A 20,124-nucleotide genomic window follows, 5' to 3' on the forward strand; every position below is an offset into this window, starting at 1 on the left:
AATATTCTGATCACTATAAATTAATCACCTAAATTACAGAAATTACTTTGGATACATTTCAATATTTGAGGTGGCATCTGGTGATTCCATCTTATTTGACCCAAACTTGAAAAAAAAAATTTAGATGTAAGTATTACCGCACTCTGTCCTCCATCACTGATGCAGTAAACTCGTAAACGATAGAAACAGCCTGGATTTAGTCGATCACAAAGATGTTCCCTAGTAGCTCCACTGTATATCATATCCCATTTGTTTCCTGGAAGGTGAAGAATTATGTTCAATCAGCTACGAGGTAATGTTTAACATTTGGGTATCATGGACACGGCAGGTATCCTAGCTTCACTAAGTAAGTGTTTATGTAATTTGTCAGAAACAATTTAAGCTTGTTTTGAGTTTCCTGGAAATGACCTAATTTTCTTTATGTGTGCAGCTTCCTAGACGAATCTGCATGGCTTTATTGAAATGAAATATCTCTGTAACTCTGTTACAGACTTTGGCTTACATTGATAATTTGCTTTTAATTAAGCATTTTAAATGTGTTTACTGGTCCAGTAATAACATTATAACACACGAAGAGTAGAAAGAACCAATACCACAGGAAGTTTAGTCTTAATTAAAAGACATTCTTATTATTTTGCAGGAAGCAGTTCAATTCACAGAAATATGGATTGTTACATGTGTTATTCAAAAATTAAGTTCATGAGGCACAGAAAATATTACTAAAACTAGTATAATGTAAGTTAAATTTTAGAAGTTAATTTTTCTCTGACATGTCTGGTTATAAATCTAACTGAAAGTTTAGAAAACTTTAGATATACTGGAACTGAGCAAGGCAAACTCATGAGAAAGAAATAAACTAAAAAAATAAAAGTAATAATATAGGTATACAGCATTCTTACATTTGATTCACTCTGTTTCTAGAGATTAGAACTTAAAGTGGATCATAAACAGACAAAATTCTAACTGCTATAAACAAAGGGAAAAAATTAAGAGTGAAAGAAAACATCATATAAAATGTACAGTCATGAAGAGTAGGGGCATACTGGTATAAATCTATTAATTTTTAATAGTTATTCTTACCATTAGAACCTTCTGCCATCTCCACTACATACTTATTAATGGCTGCACCTCCATTGTCTTTTGGTGGGTCTATCCAAAGAAGTAAAAGTGGTATTAGGCAAAATACATAGGTTAAAAATGACAGAAAATCCTAGTAAGTGGAATACCAAACCTAAGATTGCTTAAAAAATAAAAAGAATCACCCGCAGTGTTTTTTATTAATACCAGCATCTCATTAATCTATCGATTTTGCAACAAATAGTATATAAGGTGTTCAATAATAATTATTATTTTTTCAAGTTTTACTTATTTAAGGTTAGGTTTTCTCCATACCTAACATGGGGCTTGAATTGACGACCCCAAGATGAAAAGTCACACGCTCTTCTGCCCGCCAGGCACCCTAACAAATGTTTGTTTTAAATGAGTAAAAGTGATTTTCATTTCTCAGGAGAGCCAGGATGACCCAGGTGATTTTAGCTACAATTTCAGTAATCATTCACTTCACACAGTGCTGTCTCTGCTCACAGTCCTACCACAGATTCCAAGTTCTTCTGTATCAAATATGAACTTTGTATTTGTGTGAATGTAAAGTTTTCTACAAAAGAGATCCTCAAACAATGAATGATTCTCACATTTCCAATTAAACTTGCTTCAGCTAACAACTGTACTCAACTATCTTAAAAATTATCCTAATATTCAAATCATTACAATCAAATATAAAAGTAATGATGTACAAATACGCATATCTTACCCCAAGTTATTTTAAAACTGTGTGAATGTATCTTTCCTTTAACTGATGGCTTCACAGGTACACCTGGTTTATCAGGGCATGTAGTAAATTCTACTACTTCACTTGGGTTACTTTTACCTTCTGAGTTGTAAGCAATAACCTGTGATGAAAACACAAAGACATAAAATAATTGATATTTGATACCTAATGATATTGGCTTAATGAACAAAGTGATGAGAGATAAGCTCAATCAAATGATAAAGTAAAAGTTTTCAGACTGTGATGGCTTGTTTATATGAGAATGTCTACAACAGGGACTCAGCATATATGAAGAATATTCAGGTATAATCAATCCCCTTTGAGAGCCAGTTCTGGGGATGCAGGTGTAAGTCTGTAAGTTTGATATTAAACTAGAGTCATTACAGGAACAAGCTATAATCTGATGATACTTGATGAGCTTGATTTACGTATTCTTTTACTATTCTTTGGGTTTTATTTATTTATTTTTTATTTTTTATTTTTTTTTTTAATTTTTTTTTTTTCAACGTTTATTTATTTTTGGGACAGAGAGAGACAGAGCATGAACGGGGGAGGGGCAGAGAGAGAGGGAGACACAGAATCGGAAGCAGGCTCCAGGCTCCGAGCCATCAGCCCAGAGCCCGACGCGGGGCTCGAACTCACGGACCGTGAGATCGTGACCTGGCTGAAGTCGGACGCTTAACCGACTGCGCCACCCAGGCGCCCCATATTCTTTGGGTTTTAAAAAGATGTCCACAAATTCTTCGAATTTCCTTTATTCAAAAGATAAAGGCTAATTCCTCTTCCCTTTGAATTGCACTTAATGACTTGCCTCTAATACAATGTAGCAGAAATCACAGTGTGTAGCTTTGCTACAGAGAAGCCCATCTGGTGAGGAACTGAAGCCTCTGACCAACAGTCAGAGAGGAAATGAAGGCTACCAACACTTGAGTGAACTTGGGAGCAAATCCTCCAACCCCAGACAAACCTTCAAGTGACTGCAGCCCTAGCTGGCATCTTGACTGCAACCTCACATAAACCCTGTATCAGAACCACCCAGCTAAGCTGGTCTTGAATTCCTGACCCCCAGGAACTGTGAGAAAATAAATGCCTGTTTTTTCAAGTTACTAAATTGTACAGCTATGTAATTCATAAGTATTTTTATATTTGACTTTAGAACTGTTAAGGTCTTTATAATTGGTAAATTATTAAAATTCTTAGAATTCTACTATCATGTAACACACACACAAAACCAAATTACATTCATACATACATATAGTTCCTAGCTCTGTCCATTGAGAGGATGCCCAGGAGTAGCAAAACCGTATAGCATTAAGTATACTTAGTACTCAGATATTGGCTTCTAAATACCACGGTCCACTAAAGGGACCCAGGTGCTTTGAGAAATGACCAATTCTGACATTGAAGGATTGGAGACTGGAATATCATGTGCCAGAAAGGAAAGGCTCAAAAGAATGATGGGGGGGGGGGGGCACATTTCAAAGAATCTGAAAGGCAGCTCAAAGGAGCTCCCAAATTTGAAACAATGTGAGCCTCATAAATGATAATCATAGTAACAAAATATAACTCACTCAATTAATAGGAATTCATGAGTTCATACTGACATATATGATAAGAGAAAGCTTTTCTTTATAGTATGATGCCAACTGATAGATGTAGAAGGAATGATAAAATTAAAATCACCACTTGGCAACCATTAATCATAGTAATAACTGATTCAGGCAAAAATTATCAATGGGTGTTAAAACTAGTAGATGAAAGTGATGAAAAACAAAGTGTTCACACAGTATTTACAAAATACTTGTTAATTACAAAGGGAAAAAGAACAGCTTTACAGTGAAGAAACATAGTAGATGTAATCTTTGACTACCAGTATAGGACAAATGGAAACTGTGCACCGCTTGATATAATGTACCAAGAAAATAACAGCATTACTTTTTCTGATATCCCCTGACAAAAAAGCATATTTTGAATGTTTAACAACATCCACATTAAAAAAAATTTTTTTAATGTTTATTTTTGAAAGAGAGAGAGAGAGAGGGAGAGAGAAAGAGAGGAGAGAGAAAGGGGAGGGGCAGAGAGAGATGGAGACACAGGGGCAGAGACGGAGACATAGAATCTGAAGCAGGCTCCAGGCTCTGAGATGTCAGCACAGAGCCCGATGTAAGGTTCGAACTCAAGAGCTGTAAGATCATGACCTGAACCAGAGTTAGATGCTTAACCAACTGAGCCAAGCAGGTGCCCAACATCCACATTTAGATGTTTGTTCCCATTATACAAATAAAAGTTCCATAAAACATTAAAATTGTTTTGAATTTAAATATATATACAGTTTGATAACCAATGTTACATAGTAAGAAAGTAAAGCAGTAATGCTCATTATTTTAGATTTAAAACCAAAGGAGTGAGGTATGTACTTGGCTTTAGAACAATAGGAACAATAAGAACAAACAAATATTTTAAGGGCTTTCAAAGCTTACCTTAAATTTATACTTTGTACTACGTCTGAGATTCTTCACTGTGTAAGCAAGATCTTCTCCATCATATTTAGGCTTAAAACCATATCCCTGGAAAGGGAAAATAAGCCTCCCTTAGATATCTAACAGCAGAAATATGGGGAATAACAAACATGTAAAAAGATCTAGGTCTTCTTCATCTTCTGTGTACAATGTGATTAACACTCTGTTAAGTGTATTCCTCACTTTGGTACTTTTATCTTCAATGGACAAATCCAGAAATGCTAGTGAATGTTTGTAGCATGAAGGAGACCTCATTTCGAGTAAATATAGTAACCAAGAGACAATCTTCATGCTGAGGGTAAAGTCAGAGCCAATGGTGACTTCACCATAAGTAAGCATATGCCTAGAACTAAAAGAATTTCCTAGACAGATGTTGCAAGAGCTAAAAAGAACTATATTTAAACTTGACCTACTTGACACCACATAGGTGTGTTTAAGTAAATAAATGAATGGTTGGTTGTGCTGGCAGGTAGGGATGTCACTTAGGTTTTGGAATGCTATTTATAGCTTCAGTAACAATCCCTTACTACTTTCCCAATGTTATTTAAAATTTTTTAAGTTGATATATAGTTCACATGCTATAAAATCCCCATTTTGAAGTATGAAATTCAATCATTTATAGTATATTCACAAGGTTGTGCAACCATCATTAAATTCTTAATCCCACAATAAAGCCTGCACTTTATTTATTGGTTAGCAGTCACTTCCCTTCTTTTCTCATCCATTAGTATACTTTCTGTCTCTGTGGATTTGCCTATATCCATAATAAATGGAATCACACAATATATGGTCTTTGTGACTAGGTTCTTTTACTTAACATAATGTTTTCAAGGTTCATTCATGTTGTGGCATGTGTCAGTACTCCATTCTTTTATACGGCTAATTGATATTCCATTGTATGGATATATCACATTTCTGCTTATCCATTCATCAGTTGATAGACATTTGGGTTGTTTCCACTTTTTGGCTATTATGAATAATGCTGCTGTGAACATTCATGTACAAATTTCTGTATAAACACTTGTTTTCAATTCTCTTGGGTATATAGCTGGGAGTGGATCAATGCTATTTTTGACTCATACTGCTTTAAAGTAGCTCTGAAAAGCTACGAAACTATGTAGAACTAATAGAAGACATCCTAACTCATGTTCAGCTTTGTTCTAGCTCATAAGAGACAAATCACTGGAAACTGCATTTTGGCTGCACTATATAATCTTATAATCTCTCTTCAAATCTTCTCTGGCATTTGGGAAAGCAATGTATGAAAACAGCTGGAAAAGATGGACACGTTATTTCCTTATTTTTTAGAGCTGCTTAGGCTAAAAGGCTGTGGTGATCTTTTCCTCTATTTTCCCTAAACATATATATTTAAAATGTAGTCTATGCTGTTCCTAGGCACAAACGTACATACAAACATACATAAAAAACAAAACCCGCTCCTATACATCAAGAAAACAAAAGACTGAATTCTTCCTCATTCCTCAATATTCCTCCTCAACAATAACCAACCAAGGATTCAAAGGATTTAGAGAAAGACTGAACTATTGTGGCACTATTTACTTACAAGTATTAATGCCACACTGAAATATGTTTTAAACACTCTTACTTAAAATACATATTCGTACTTACTGAAGTTTCTTCTTCCATCTCTAAAATGTAAGAAATTCCTTCATCTGATGGTGTTCCTGAGGGCTTACTCCATTGTAAGGATAACCAAGTAACACCAGCCTTAGTTAATACAGGACTTGCTGGCATAGAAGGGGCACAGCCTGAAGTGTAATAGAAGACTTCTTCACTAAAACCACTGTTGAAACAAATGGTTTTTAAAAATGAATGAATAAAAGTTTTTATAGCTAAAGAATTCATTTCTGATAAATGGAATTTTTTTTGAAAGTGACAGTTTTTGATAACTAATTATAATCCAAGTAATATATCTTGGATCTGATAATATTTTTATGGTAACCAGATCAGATACCTAAAAGGTGAGTTAACATTCTTTTAAAACTGCAATTTATGTAACTAACATATTCTCTTACAGCTTTTGCTAAGCTAGTAACAGATCTTTACCAACAGAGTGATAAACTAAAGCAGAATTTTTAGTGGATAATTTGGACTCCAAATAATTTATGTAAGTTGACTAAATAATATATTTACATTAAAATGTATCTTACCTTGTGCCATATTCATTTTTGGCTGACAGTCTAAATTTACAACCCATTGCTGGTGACAGTTTAGTAATTTTAAATTGCTTCTGTAAGCCCATGTAACATTGACAAAATTCTCCATTTCCTTTTCCCTAAAAAAAAAAAAAGGCTGATTATTATATATTTAAAAAATGGCTGGTTATTATATATCATGTATATTATTGTAAAAAGACAAATCCACATCAATTTGTCATTGATGGACAGTAACATCAGCTAGTGTACATGATAAACCATCTTTGTTACATGACCATCATGGATCTCAAGAGAAAGTTGAGATAACACACCTCTTTTTTTAATTAAGTCTTTTTTTTTTTTTTTTTAAATTTTAGAGAGAGCAAAAGCATGAATGGGAGAGAGGAAAGTATGCAGCTCAGGACAACTATAGAGTTTCAGAAATTTAGGATGCTACATAAAATGGACAAATTTCTTATTCTCTACCCATTTTTCTTCATTGTGTTGGTAGATTTAAAGGGTGGTTTTAGGGTGACTTCTGCTTCAAAGAAAACCTTCAGTCTGTATTTGGCTGCTTTACTACAGTCTCCTGTTTTAATGGTGTACAGTTGATCCTATTAAGCTGTCTAAATAGAAAATTGTACCATCTGTAAATAATGGTAATTCTGCCCCCCCCAGCCCTGCCACTATATGGCTGTACTTCTTGTTTTAGTTCTAAATCATACTGCATTAATACTAAATAAAGGAGGGAACCAGCAACTTTTGACTTGTTTCTGCTTTGACTGAAATGCTTTAAAAAAACTTTTTTTTAATGTCTATTTTAGAGAGAGAAAGAGTGAGCGTGCGAGCATGAGCGGGCGTGGGGCAGAGAGAGAGGGAACCACAGAATCAGAAGCAGGCTCCAGGATCTGAGTTGTCAGCACAGAGCCTGGCATGGGGCTCAAACTCATGAACCATGAGTCCATGACCTGAGCCAAAATCAGATGTTCAACTGACTGAGCCACACAGGTGCCCCTGAAATGCTTTTATTGTTTAGTGATGGTATTTCACTTGATACAAAAGTAATTGTCAGTTAAGGAATTATCTTTCTATTCCTAATTTGAGTTTTAACTGAGGTAAGTGCTAAATTTTATCAAATACCTTTTCATAATTTATCAACATATGTATTTTCTTCTAAATTACTATGATGCAGTAATAGATTTCCTAATTCTAAATTCTTTTAAAACTTCTGGAATAAAAAACCTTTTAAAATGTAAAAATAAAACTTGTTTGTGCCTCATTACTCTTATAATATAGGCATATTATTTTAGTGCACCTCACTTTATTGAGCTTCACAGATACTGTGTTTTTACAAAATCTGGCTTGTGGCAACCCTGCATCTAACAAGTCTATTGGTGTCATTTTTCTAATAGCACTTGCTCACTTTGTGTCTCTGTGTCACATTTTGGTAATTCTTATAATATTTCAAATTTTCTCATTATTATTTGTTATAGTGATTTATAGGAAGAAGTCCAACTATAGACATTGACAGGAGTTCGGCAGAAGTTGATCCCAACCCTCGTGGACGACTTTGAAGTTTTAAGACTTCAGTGGAGGAAGTAACAGTAGGTGTGGTGGAAACAGCAAGAGAATGAGAATTAGAAGTATGGAGCCTGAAGATGTGACTCAATTGCTGCAATCTCATGATAAAACTTCAGCAGATGAAGTGTTGCTTTGTATGGATGAGCAAAGTAAGTAGTTTCTTGAGATATAATGTACTCCTGGTGAAGATGCTGTGAAGATTGTTGAAATGACAACAAAGGATTTAGAATCTTACATAAACTTAGTTGATAGAGCAGCAACAGGGTTTGAAGGGACTGACTCCAGTTGTGAAAGTTTTAGTGTTGGTAAAATGTTATCAAATGGCATCACATGCTATAGAGAAATCATTCATGAAAGGAAGGGTCAATCTTTGCAGCAAAACACATTGTTGTCTTTTTTTTTTTTTTTTTTTTTTTTTTTTAAAGAAATTGTGAAGGCCACCCTAACCTTTAGCAACCACTACTCTGATCAGTCGGGAGCCATCAACATGGGGGCAAGACCCTCCAGCAGCAAACAGACTGACTCACTGAAAGCTCAGATGACAGTTAGCAATTTTTAGCAATAGAGTTCATTTATTTATTTGAGAGTGAGTGAGCACATGAGTGGTAGAGGGAGAGAGAGAATCTTAAGCAGGCTCAATGCCCAGTGCCAGAGCCCAATCCAGGGTTTTATCTCATGACTCTAAGATCATGATGGGAGGTGAAATCAAGAGTCGGACGCTTAACCTACTGAGCCATCCAGGTGCCCCAGCAATAAAGTATTTTTACTTTTTTAGTTTATTTATTGTGAGAGACAGAGCATGTGTGAGCAAGGGAGGGGCAGAGAGAGAGAGGGGGGACAGAGAGAATCCCAAGCAGGCTCTGTGCTCTCAGTGGAGAGCCTGATGCGGGGCTCAATCCCATGAACTGTGAGATATGACCTGAGCCTAAACCAAGAGTCAGTTTAACCAACTGAGCCACGCAGGCGCCCCTTTAAATTATGTATATTGTTTTTAAAAGACATAATGCCACTGCACATTTAATAGACTACAATATAGTATATATATAACTTTTAAAAAAAATTTTTTTTTTTAATGTTTATTTATTTTTGAGACAATGTGAGAGACAGAGCATAAGTAGGGGAGGGGCAGAGACAGAGGGAGACACAGAATCTGAAACAGGCTCCAGGCTCTGAGCTGTCAGCACAGAGCCCGACGCGGGGCTCTAACTCACAGACCGTGAGATCATGACCTGAGCCGAAGTCGGATGCTTAAACCGACCAAGCCACCCAGGCGCCCCTTGTATATATAACTTTTATATACACTAGAAAACCAAAAAATTCATGTGACTTGCTTTATTGAGATATTTGCTTTATTGTGGTTGGCTGGAACCAAACCTGCAATATCTCCAAGGTATACCTGTATACTGCTGAAAATACCAAATTATCAATGGAATTTCTTCTATTCCCTCTGGCCACTGAGCTGCAGAAAAGCAGCAGGGCAAGAGAGAATATGATAAATGACAGTAAAACAAAATACTAAATAATAAAGCTCAGTATGTTTGCTGTGGTAGGCTGAATAATGGCCTCCCAAAATATCCAGGTCCTGAACCCTGGAACCTATGAATGTTCAGGGACTGTACAGATGTTATTTAGTTAAAACTCTTGATATAGAAAGATCATCCTGGATCATCTAGGTGGACTCTAAATGGAGTTACAAGTGTCTTTTTTAGAGGGAAAAGGCCATGTGATAATGGCAGCAGGGGTAAAAAGGCTATCTATCAGATGTAGCCATGGATTCATGGTAATGACCCAGTAATGAAGAGAGTCTCCAGAAGCTGGTAAAGTCAAGAAAATGGATTCTTCTCTAGAATTCCTGGAAGAAGCATGGCTATAGTGACACCTTGATTTTAACCTCAGAGAGAGCCGTTTTGGATTTCTGGCTTCCAGAATTATAAGAGAATAAATGTATTTTGTTTTAAACCCTTGGGTTTGTGGTAATTTGTTAAACTAGTCACAGTAAATGAGTACACTTGCCTTTAAGGCTGATGTGAAAAAAAAATATTCCTTCGTCAAGGTAATTACCCAATTACCCAAACTTTGAGGGGTTTGAGTCAAAAACAAAAAACAAAATAAAACATGGGGGGGGGGGTCCAGTCAGTAATGTTGTCTAAGAACACCATTAATTCAGTCATGTACTACCCAAATCATTCATAATGTTTTAAAAGAGGAAAAAACTATTATAACAAATTATTTCTGCTTGAGGATATACACATAATTTTCACCTAATTTAAAAAGATTCAATTTACTCACCTCATCCCATTCTAAAATAAAGCTTTGGATTTTAGAACCATTGTCACTAGGTGCCTAAAAGAAACACCAAAAAACAAAATGAGTACAAATTAGTACATTTGTAAAAGATACTGTGATGATCTAATCTGAGGAACTGATTGTGTTACAGATGTTCTCTGTGACTTAACTCCAGAAAAACTGCACAGAGAATAGATACATATGTATTTATAACTTCACAATCCTTTTAAATACAAGGAAAGAAGACAAAGCAAGAGGCTACTCAAGTTTTTCTGAACGGCAAACAATCTCTTGTAGCAAGAACGAGCTTAACTTTTATGATCCATTATAAAAAAAAAAAAAATCACTTTGCCTTTTATCAGAAGGTTTTTATCAGCTCTAAGTTCCTAGGATTGATCCTGTCATTTTCATTAAAACTCATTTTACAATCTAAAAGTATACTATGTAATACACCAGAGTGAAAGAACCAGGGTGCAGGGAAGAACTCCAAGGGGCACACTGTCTGGATCTTTGCTTCTAGACACAATGTGCTGTTACCTAAGATAAGACTGCTCATTCATCAATCTGCTAATCTTCAGTGGTGAAAATTTCAGTCTCCCTTAGCATTTTATTCTAGTATTTAATCACTCTAGAACTCAACAGTTTCAACCTTGTTTCTACTTGAATTTTCTTTCTACAATTTCAACTTGTTTCCTCTCTTTAGTCCTCACTTTAGATGCAGAACAACCGATCACTACTCTCCTTATAACTTCATCCATTTGAAGACAAGTGACTCTAAAACTCCTGTTATAAAAATCAAAAAACCTTAGTTTTAAAAAAATGTTTATTTATTTTGAGAGAGAGAGAAGGGGCAGATGGGGGGGGGGGGGAGAAAATCCCAAACAGCCTCCTCATTGTTGGCACAGAGCCCAACAAAGGGGGTTGATCTCACAAACCTGTGAGACTATAACCTGAGCTGGTATCAAGAGTTGGATGCCTAAGTGATGGAACCACCCAGGTACCCCAAATAAGCTTGACTTTTGAAAAAGTTCTCCAGAGAACTGTAATTCTCTGGACTCTATCTAGTTTTTATATAATATTGGCAACCATGTTAACAGCAATCAAAGATGGTCAAATTTTTAATAAAGAGTCTTTTATAACATGGAGGTCCCAATTATCTGTGAAACATCAATACAGATCTTAGGTTTCAAAATTAAACAATTTTTTAATGTTTATTTATTTTTGAGAGAGAGAATGTAAGCAGGGAAGGGGCAGAAAGAGAGGGAGACACAGAATCTGAAGCAGGCTCCAGGTTCTGAGCTGTCAGCACAGAGCCTGAGGCGGGGCTTGAACTCACGAGCAGTGAGATCATGACCTGAGCCGAAGTTGGACGCTTAACCGACTGAGCCACCCAGGTGCCCCTTATGTTTCAAAATTTTAAAAAACTGTATAATTTTTAACTGGTTAACATGACCAGAATTTGCTATGTAAGTTACAGGAGTAGCTCACTGACTGGCACAGCAATGGCACTTATAAATGACTACAGCAGGGATGGGGCAGAACTGAAACCCTGGGAAATTCAACTCTTACACAGCAGAGGAAGAGAATCCCAAGATAAAGACTGCAAGTCTCAGCAACAAGTGTGTGATATAAAATATACTTTCCCAGAGTTAATGCCTCCAGATTGTTCTAGTCTAGTTGCTAAGGTTGCACACTTATTTTCCTTAATTTCTTCTACTTTATTTTGTGAAGCTTTTCAAGTCAAGGAAATGGATTCTCCTTGAGTCCTTGGGAGAAGCATGCCTATAGAAACACCTTGAATAACCTGTGACCATTTCTCCAAGATAGAGGGGAAACTATTAAGTGTAAAGTGTTTTACATTGTCTCATTTAATCCTTATATCAGCTCTTTACAACTGTTATCCAAACTATACAGAAGAGGAAATGGAGGTTTTAAACAACCCAAATAAGTAGCCCCAACCATGCTGATTACCATGTATATATAGGGCCATTTCTGAAGAGTACAAGCCTGGGTAACCTGTGTGGGCCACAAAGAGGTAGCACTGTTTATATCCTATGCAGACCTGCTAGGATACTGTTAAAGACAAATTTCAAAATTCAATTTTATCTTTAGAATAAAGAGCAGTGCCCTACAGAAATCCCAACCTACATGAAGGTCACTGGGCTGCTACCCTAACTGTCCTACCAAAAGGAAAGAACCTTAGCATACTGACAAACAAAATGCTACTCTGACATGAAATAAAATTAGTCATACTTAATCACACATGAAAATGTATGTAGAACATACTTGTCTGATTTATGTGTGCTAACAGCACTTGAGTACTTCTTCCTACATAAAGCATCTAATATCCTCAAAAGAACTAAGGACTAACAAGCCACAAACAAGTAGTAAGCTCCAAATTTTCAAAATCTTTCAGAAAGAAAGCTATCCCTGAGTTTTACTCTTTGGGTATAAGCAGATAATTAAATAAAGACTAGCAGTTATTTTTCTCTTTGCAAATCAATGGTTGCTATGGTATTCCCTTCTGAGGGATGTTTATACATTTTGTTGGGGGTGTTTCTATCACAATAAGGGCAGAGGGAGGAAAGGCTGACTTTTAGGACTGGGGTTCAAGGATGCTAATGGTTCTGCACAGCATGGGACAATACACACAATGAAAAATTGTTCTCTTTCTCTAGGACTTCTCTGAATGTCTTCCTGGACATCCACATAGGTGAAATATCTATTTATAATTATCAGAGCCTAGAACCTAATTTCCTTTTACAAGGTATTTTTTTTCTATAGTTTTAAGTTACTGGATTTTGCCAAAATATAACTACTCTGCAATTTGAGAAAGACTGTACTTAATTTTGTTCAAAAATTTACTAACACTCGTGTATCATTTCAGCAATTCATGTCTCCAATGACAATGCTATATGTGGTATTTGAGTTACCAGTTCTTTTTTTTTTTTTTCAACATTTATTTATTTTTGGGACAGAGAGAGACAGAGCATGAACGGGGGAGGGGCAGAGAGAGAGGGAGACACAGAATCGGAAACAGGCTCCAGGCTCTGAGCCATCAGCCCAGAGCCTGACGCGGGGCCCGAACTCACGGACCGCAAGATCGTGACCTGGCTGAAGTCGGACACTCAACCGACTGCGCCACCCAGGCGCCCCGAGTTACCAGTTCTATCTGTGGTATATGTTTACTTCATTATATCTCCTTGTGCAGGTAGACCTAAACATTTATATGTTAACATATATATTATTCTATTAAAATGCAGAGTATTTAATGGAATATTCCTTTAAGCCATCATATTGATATTTTTAAAACTCTGAGTCTAGTTATTATAAACCCCATTTTAGGATAAAATTCAGGATAAAGACATTGGGATGAGCTTGAGAAGCACTGCTGAGACTCTTAATGTTATCCCATGTCCAGTACAATAAGGACTGATAATTATATATGAATCTTTTCTGCTATATTTACATATAGTGAAGAAAAGCCATTAGGAGTATTACTTAAAGATACAACAAATGCCAATTTACTATATGTAAAGAAGAAGAGCAAGTTAGCTTAGAGTTCTTTTTGTATCAAAAAAAAAAAAAAAACCCAAACAACAACTGAAATTTAATATTAGTGGGGGTGGGAGGAGTAAACGTCCAGTTGGAAATACTCTAAAGAATATTGTTACCTTCCATTGCAAAGTGAGTGAATTTTTGGTCCGATTGGCTATCCTTGGTGGATTAGGTACATCAGGTTCACAGCTTAAGGTGGTAAAGCTTTCAGCTTCTGAAGGAGTTCCCTTTATAGAATTATATTCTGCCTGGACTCTATGGTGATAAAATACATAGTTTTAACCAGCAGAATCACTGTATCCTACCTTCAACAGCCATCAACCTTTAAGTACTTGGAAATTAGTAAGGTGCCCTCTAAATATTCTATCAAGAAAACATGGGTGGAGTTTCTGGCTGGCTCAGTTGGTAGCTTGATCTCGGTGGTTGTGAGTTTAGGCCCCATGTTGGGTATAGAGATTACTTAATTTTTTTTTGATTTTTTAATGTTTATTTATTTTTGAGAGACAGACAGACACAGAGCACGAGCAGGGGAGGGGCAGAGAGAGGGAGACACAGAATCTGAAACAGGCTCCAGGCTCTGAGCTGTCAGCACAGAGCCCAATGCGGGGCTTGAACTCACAAACCGTGAGATCATGACCTGAGCTGAAGTCAGTGCTTAACCGACAGAGCCACCCAGGAGCCCCTTTAATTTTTTTTTTAATGTTTATCTTTGAGAGACACACACACACACACACACACACACACACACACACACACACAGAATGCGAGCAGGGAAAGGGCAGAGAGAGAGGGAGACACAGAATTCAAGGCAGGCTCCAGGCTGAGTTGTCAGCACAGAACCTGATGTGGGGCTCAAACCCATGAATGGTGAGATCATAACCTGAGCTGAAGTTGGATGCTTAACCAACTCAGCCACCCACGCGCCCTGAGATTACTTAAATAAAGTCTTTAAAAAAAAAGAAAACACATGCATTAGAAGTAAAGGATGGCCCTTAAAAAAAAGAAAGACAGGATAGACCCTTGGCTTTCATCTTTTTTTTAATGCAACCCAAAGTAAGAAACACATTTTAAATTGTGAAAAAACGGTATGTGTGATTATGTACTTTCTCATACACATACTTGAAAGGAAAGAGTCCTGAAACAATACCCCTAAGGGTAATATACAGATACTTTCCATTCTATTTGATTATTTCTTTTAAATAATGCTGAATCTAATCCACAAAATTTCATGATTCAATATGGGTTGCAACCTACAGTTTGAAAAGTACTCAGATGGACAATACTTAGGGTTCACCCACAGAAAGTCTAATTAAAGATTTAATTTTATAGTTTAATAGGAATAATCCTAACCACAAATACTTTTTTTTTTTAAACAGAGGTGACTAACCAAGTACACATTAATGACTCACAGCTGGGAAGGCTGAAAATGTTGGTAATTTATAATAGAACTACGCAGAATAAAACAGTATCTAAGTTACTTCTTAGTTAAATGTTGTGAATTTTTTTTTTTTTTTTTAAGATTTTAAGTAATCTCCATACCCAATGCAAGGCTCGAACTTAATCCCTCCATCAAGAGTCACACACTCCACTCACTGACTGAGCCAGTCAGGCGCCCCTAAATGTTGTGAAATTTTAAGAGTTTTAATATCCCAAACTCTTTCTGGAACAGGATGTAGTAAAAATATATTAAGTACAAGCCAACTATTATTTATGTTTCTGTTTAGTAAAAATTTCAAAAGCTGGGAGTTTTCCATGTGATAAATTAGATATGTAGACATATTATTATGTATATATTCATTCCAATCCAAAAATCTTACAAACAGGATGATTAACCCTTCAATATAACATTTCAATGCAATGTTTTTTGTTTTTTGTTTTTTTTTGTAATGTATTAATAATTGTACCAAAAGAAAAACCAAAGCCAACATATTCCATGTTTTAAATCCAAAATTAGTACTTAAATTATATGCTATGCTTTTAATGAAATCATTTTAAAAAACTACCTATACTATATCATATTAGAGCAATACACAGGAGTTCCTTACTTTGCATGGTAATCTGTAGCTGGCTTGAGATCATTTAAAGTGACACTTGTTTCTTCTCCTCTGGGGGAAAAAGAGGAACATTTCACTGTCTGATAAATAAGCATTTCCAGAAGATTTACATTATGTGCTACCGTTTGTGGTAGTTTATGAAATTATACAGCTTTTTACTTTACCAACTATAACCATGTTCAGATTCTACTAGTACAGAATTTGTGTAATAAGGGTATGTGCCAAACTTATGTATTTGCATATCACTTTAAAATAAAAAGGTGTCCTAGGCAAATCAATTGTGTAAGCCAAACTTTTTTTTTTTGAAGTGTAGTCAGGAAAGGTATTTAGTTTATTAAAAAAATTAAAATCAGTACAGTTTCAATTATTTAAAAATCCATTTTGCCCAATTAAAATGTGAAATACCACGTGTGCTCCTGAAAGCAAAACCATCAAATTTTTACAAGGAGTGTGCCACTACTGCATTTTATTAGAATGTAACATGGAACCTTATTTAAAATTTTATAGTTTAATGAGCAGATTAGAAAAAAAGTGAATAATCTGAAGTATAGCATTTTACTCATGGCCACTATTACACTTACAGGTTTTCAAACATAATGGCACACATCTTTTTAAAATAATCATTTGATACGATTACTTGTATATGTGGTCAAAAACCCAGACCATTTTCCATCTTTTTTTAAAAATCACTATTCTCTGTTCCATTTCCTTCAGCCAAATTTCTCTCCTCTCATTTTATGACATCCTCCTCCACCTTTTCTCAAATCAAAACCAAGAAATATGAGAAAGAAAACCTTTCCCATTGAGGGAAGAACACTTAATGAATTGGGCAGTTTCAGTAGAATCTTCGGAGAGAGACCTTAATTGGTGCAGAGTAAAGAAGGTGACTAATGTCCCTCTTCTGCTCTCTGATCAGGCTGCAAATGGAAATAAATGCTTCATCTTAGCAGACAGCTATAACTAACTAGAAACAGCCATTAACATAAAAAGAAACCTTGATGTTGATGGTCTTTTATTTCTTATTTACCCCATAGGTAACCCTGTCTCCTTTAAGACATATGAATAGAATAAACACAAGGAAGTCTCAACAGAGAGAAGGAGACAGGACATTTTTCTAACCCTACATTACTAGATGATAGATACTGGAGCAGTTTCACTTTCCTTTCTTCCTTACATTAGCTATTTTTTGAAAAGATACCAAGAAGGCTATGTGTCCAGTGTTCTATGTTAATTATCATCATTCAAATGACTAACCCTTTTGCAATCTTCCCAGTGCTTAAATTATAATAATCAACTTCACTCTTTACTTTTCCATTAGAATAAGCAATATAAACCATTTCTATTTGACAAATGAAAAAAACTATTTTACAACTGTCAGTCATAAATGTCACATTTTTAGCCAATGACTCTAAGGCTTCTTGGTGTGTAATAAAACTTTTGACCCAAGGAAATAAAACTTTTGAACCAATCAAAATATGATTATTAACATACCAACATACAAATAAGGAACAATGATACTAACTTCATTTTACAATAGGGCATTAGCTTGACATATAAGAATTAAAGCCAACTCCTTGGAGGAGAATTACCTGATTTCACAAGTTCACAATCTAAGAGTTCTCCATTTCTGATCTGGGCTTCTACTACTACAATTTATACTTATATCTCAGGAATATGTGAACAGTGAAACATTTATTAGGGAGTCTACTGAAAACTACTAAAGCTGAATGTGGCCAATGAAAGCAATCATTCCAAGGGAGTGTAGACAGATGTGTACCAGCTGGCATTTGGATTACATACACTGAAATCAGTATCAATTATCAATTAATAGATTCAAAATGAAAGCATCAAGAGGGAAAAACAGAACAAAATTAGTATTAAGCTCTTTATATAAACCCCTGGCTTATATAATGGGAGGGAGTAAAACATAACAAATACTTACGCATATACACTTTTATATTTCCCATCTTTCCCAGTACTTGAGACCAGAATATCATAACTATAGAGCTCTGGCACAGTAGTCTCATCTGTTTCACCATTTATGAAGCTGGAAGGAGGTGACCAGGTTAGTACTACTGTCCTTGACTGGATGTCTGAGGCCTGCAAAAACATAATATTTAGAGCTGTCTGAAACAACTGTAATGAGCACAAGAAAATGAAAATCTAATGAGGTTTCAAGATTAAACAAAATATATCTGTATCTACTTATACAAAATGGCTCACAAACAGAAGCCTATCCATTTGTAGAAGAGATAGAATTTATTGTGAAAGGGCAAATGGGTTCAATAAAAAAATCCAAGGACCATTATGGGCCACTTAAAACTATTAGTGTAAACACCATACACAAAAAAGAATGGGGGAAAAAAGTCCACTTATAACGTATTTGAAAAGGTTCATTTCCTCAATTTAGAAAGTATCTTATGGGGTACCTGTTTCAGTCTAGTGTCTAACTCTTGATTGTGGCTCAGATCATGATCCCAGGGTAGTGGGACTTAGTCTTGTGTCAGGCTCTGTGTGAGCATGGAACTTGAGATCTCTTTCTCTCTCTCTCTTTCCCTCTCTCTCCCCCCTGACCTCCCCCTCTCTCTTTCTGCCCCTCTCCTCTGCTTGTGCTCCCTGCTTTTAATTAAAAAAATAAAAATAAAGTGTCTTATAGTAAGAAAACAACTCGAGAAAAATGAGCAAAGGATATAAACTGACTAAAGAAATATAAATTGATAATCTAACAAATGATGTGTAAATGCAGTCACAATTAAATAAATGTAAATTAAAACAAGATACCACTTTTCATCCAACAGACTAGGAAGATTAAAAAGTTAGTAATATGTCCACTGTGTTAAGGTTTATAGAAATGGGTTGAAGTATATATACAACGTTATATTAGTTTCAGGTGTACAATACAGTGAGACTGAACAATTCTATACATTTCTTAGTGCTCACCATGGTAAGTGTATACTTTTCTTTTTTTTTTTTTAAGATTTTATTTTTAAGTAAACTCTAAACCCATTGTGGGGCTTGAATTCACAACCCCAAGATCAAGAGTCACATGCTCCATTGAACTGAGCCAGCCAAGCACCCCTGATAAATGTATTCTTAATCCCCTTTATCTTTTTCACCCATCCCCACATTAATTTCCCCTCTGGCAACCACCAGTTTGTTCTATGTATTTAAGAGTCTGTTTTTTGGTCTCTTTTCTTGTTTGTTCATCTGTTTTGCCTCTTAAATTCCACATAGGAGTGAAATCATATGATATTTGTCTTTCTCTGACTCATTTCACTTAGCATTATCCTCTCTAGGTCCATCCATGTTGTTGCAAATGGTGAGATTTCATTCTTTTTTATGGCTGAGTAATATTCCATTGTATATATGTTACCTATATACCACATCTTTATTCATTCATCTATGAATGGATGCTTGGGATTGCTTCCATACTTAGCTATTGTAAGTAATGCTGTAACATAAGAGTGCATTGATCTTTTTGAATTAGTGTTGAATTAGTGTTTTTGTTTTCTTTGGGTAAAAACCCAGTAATCGAATTACTGGATCATATAATAGTTATGTTTTTGATTTTTTGAGGAACCTCCATATTGTTTTTCATAGTGGCTACACCAATTTGCATTCCCATTAAAGTGTATGAGGGTTCCTTTTTCTCCACATCCTTGCCAACATCTGTTATATTCTTTTTGATTTTAGCCATTCTGACGGGTGTAAAGTGGTATCTCATACTGGTGTAGTCCCAATAGTTTAATTTTGCTTTTGTTTCCTTGCCTAAGGAGACATATATAGAAAAATGTTCTATAGCCGATGTCAAACAAATTGTTGCCCATGTTTTCTTCTAGGAGTTTTATGTTTTCAGGTCTCAAATTTAGACCTTTAATCCATTTTTAGTTTATTTTCATGTAATTGCATTCATAATTAAATAAATGCAAATTAAGACAAGGTACCAATTTTCTTCCAACACATTGGGAGGATTAAAAAGCTAGTAATAACCATTGTGTTAAGGGTTTGGAGAAATGTACACTCTCTTAAATGTAGGTAAGACTATATATTAGAGTATGTATTGGTATGATCTTTGTGTAGAGCTACTTGGGAACTATCATAAAAATTTACTTTATAGTTCAAGAATTCCATTCCTGGTAACT

General features: G+C 35.5%; 1 protein-coding gene across 6 annotated transcripts in view; it reads right to left on the bottom strand.

The window, feature by feature from the left end:
* Nucleotides 1-20,124, bottom strand: part of FNDC3A (fibronectin type III domain containing 3A) — a 148,038-nt gene that overhangs the window by 20,239 nt on the left and 107,675 nt on the right. For all 6 annotated transcript variants that reach the window (XM_045475856.1, XM_045475848.1, XM_045475833.1 and 3 more), the window contains 10 exons: nucleotides 17,925-18,082; nucleotides 15,974-16,033; nucleotides 14,045-14,183; nucleotides 10,374-10,427; nucleotides 6,519-6,643; nucleotides 5,977-6,151; nucleotides 4,309-4,395; nucleotides 1,811-1,949; nucleotides 1,081-1,149; nucleotides 138-256 (listed from right to left, as the gene is read on the bottom strand). In XM_045475856.1, coding sequence (XP_045331812.1) covers nucleotides 138-256; nucleotides 1,081-1,149; nucleotides 1,811-1,949; nucleotides 4,309-4,395; nucleotides 5,977-6,151; nucleotides 6,519-6,643; nucleotides 10,374-10,427; nucleotides 14,045-14,183; nucleotides 15,974-16,033; nucleotides 17,925-18,082 — 1,125 coding nt within the window. The remainder of the gene's footprint in view (nucleotides 1-137; nucleotides 257-1,080; nucleotides 1,150-1,810; nucleotides 1,950-4,308; nucleotides 4,396-5,976; nucleotides 6,152-6,518; nucleotides 6,644-10,373; nucleotides 10,428-14,044; nucleotides 14,184-15,973; nucleotides 16,034-17,924; nucleotides 18,083-20,124) is intronic.

The sequence above is a fragment of the Leopardus geoffroyi genome, chromosome A1, assembly GCF_018350155.1.
Source record: "Leopardus geoffroyi isolate Oge1 chromosome A1, O.geoffroyi_Oge1_pat1.0, whole genome shotgun sequence".
Taxonomy (NCBI): domain Eukaryota; kingdom Metazoa; phylum Chordata; class Mammalia; order Carnivora; family Felidae; genus Leopardus; species Leopardus geoffroyi.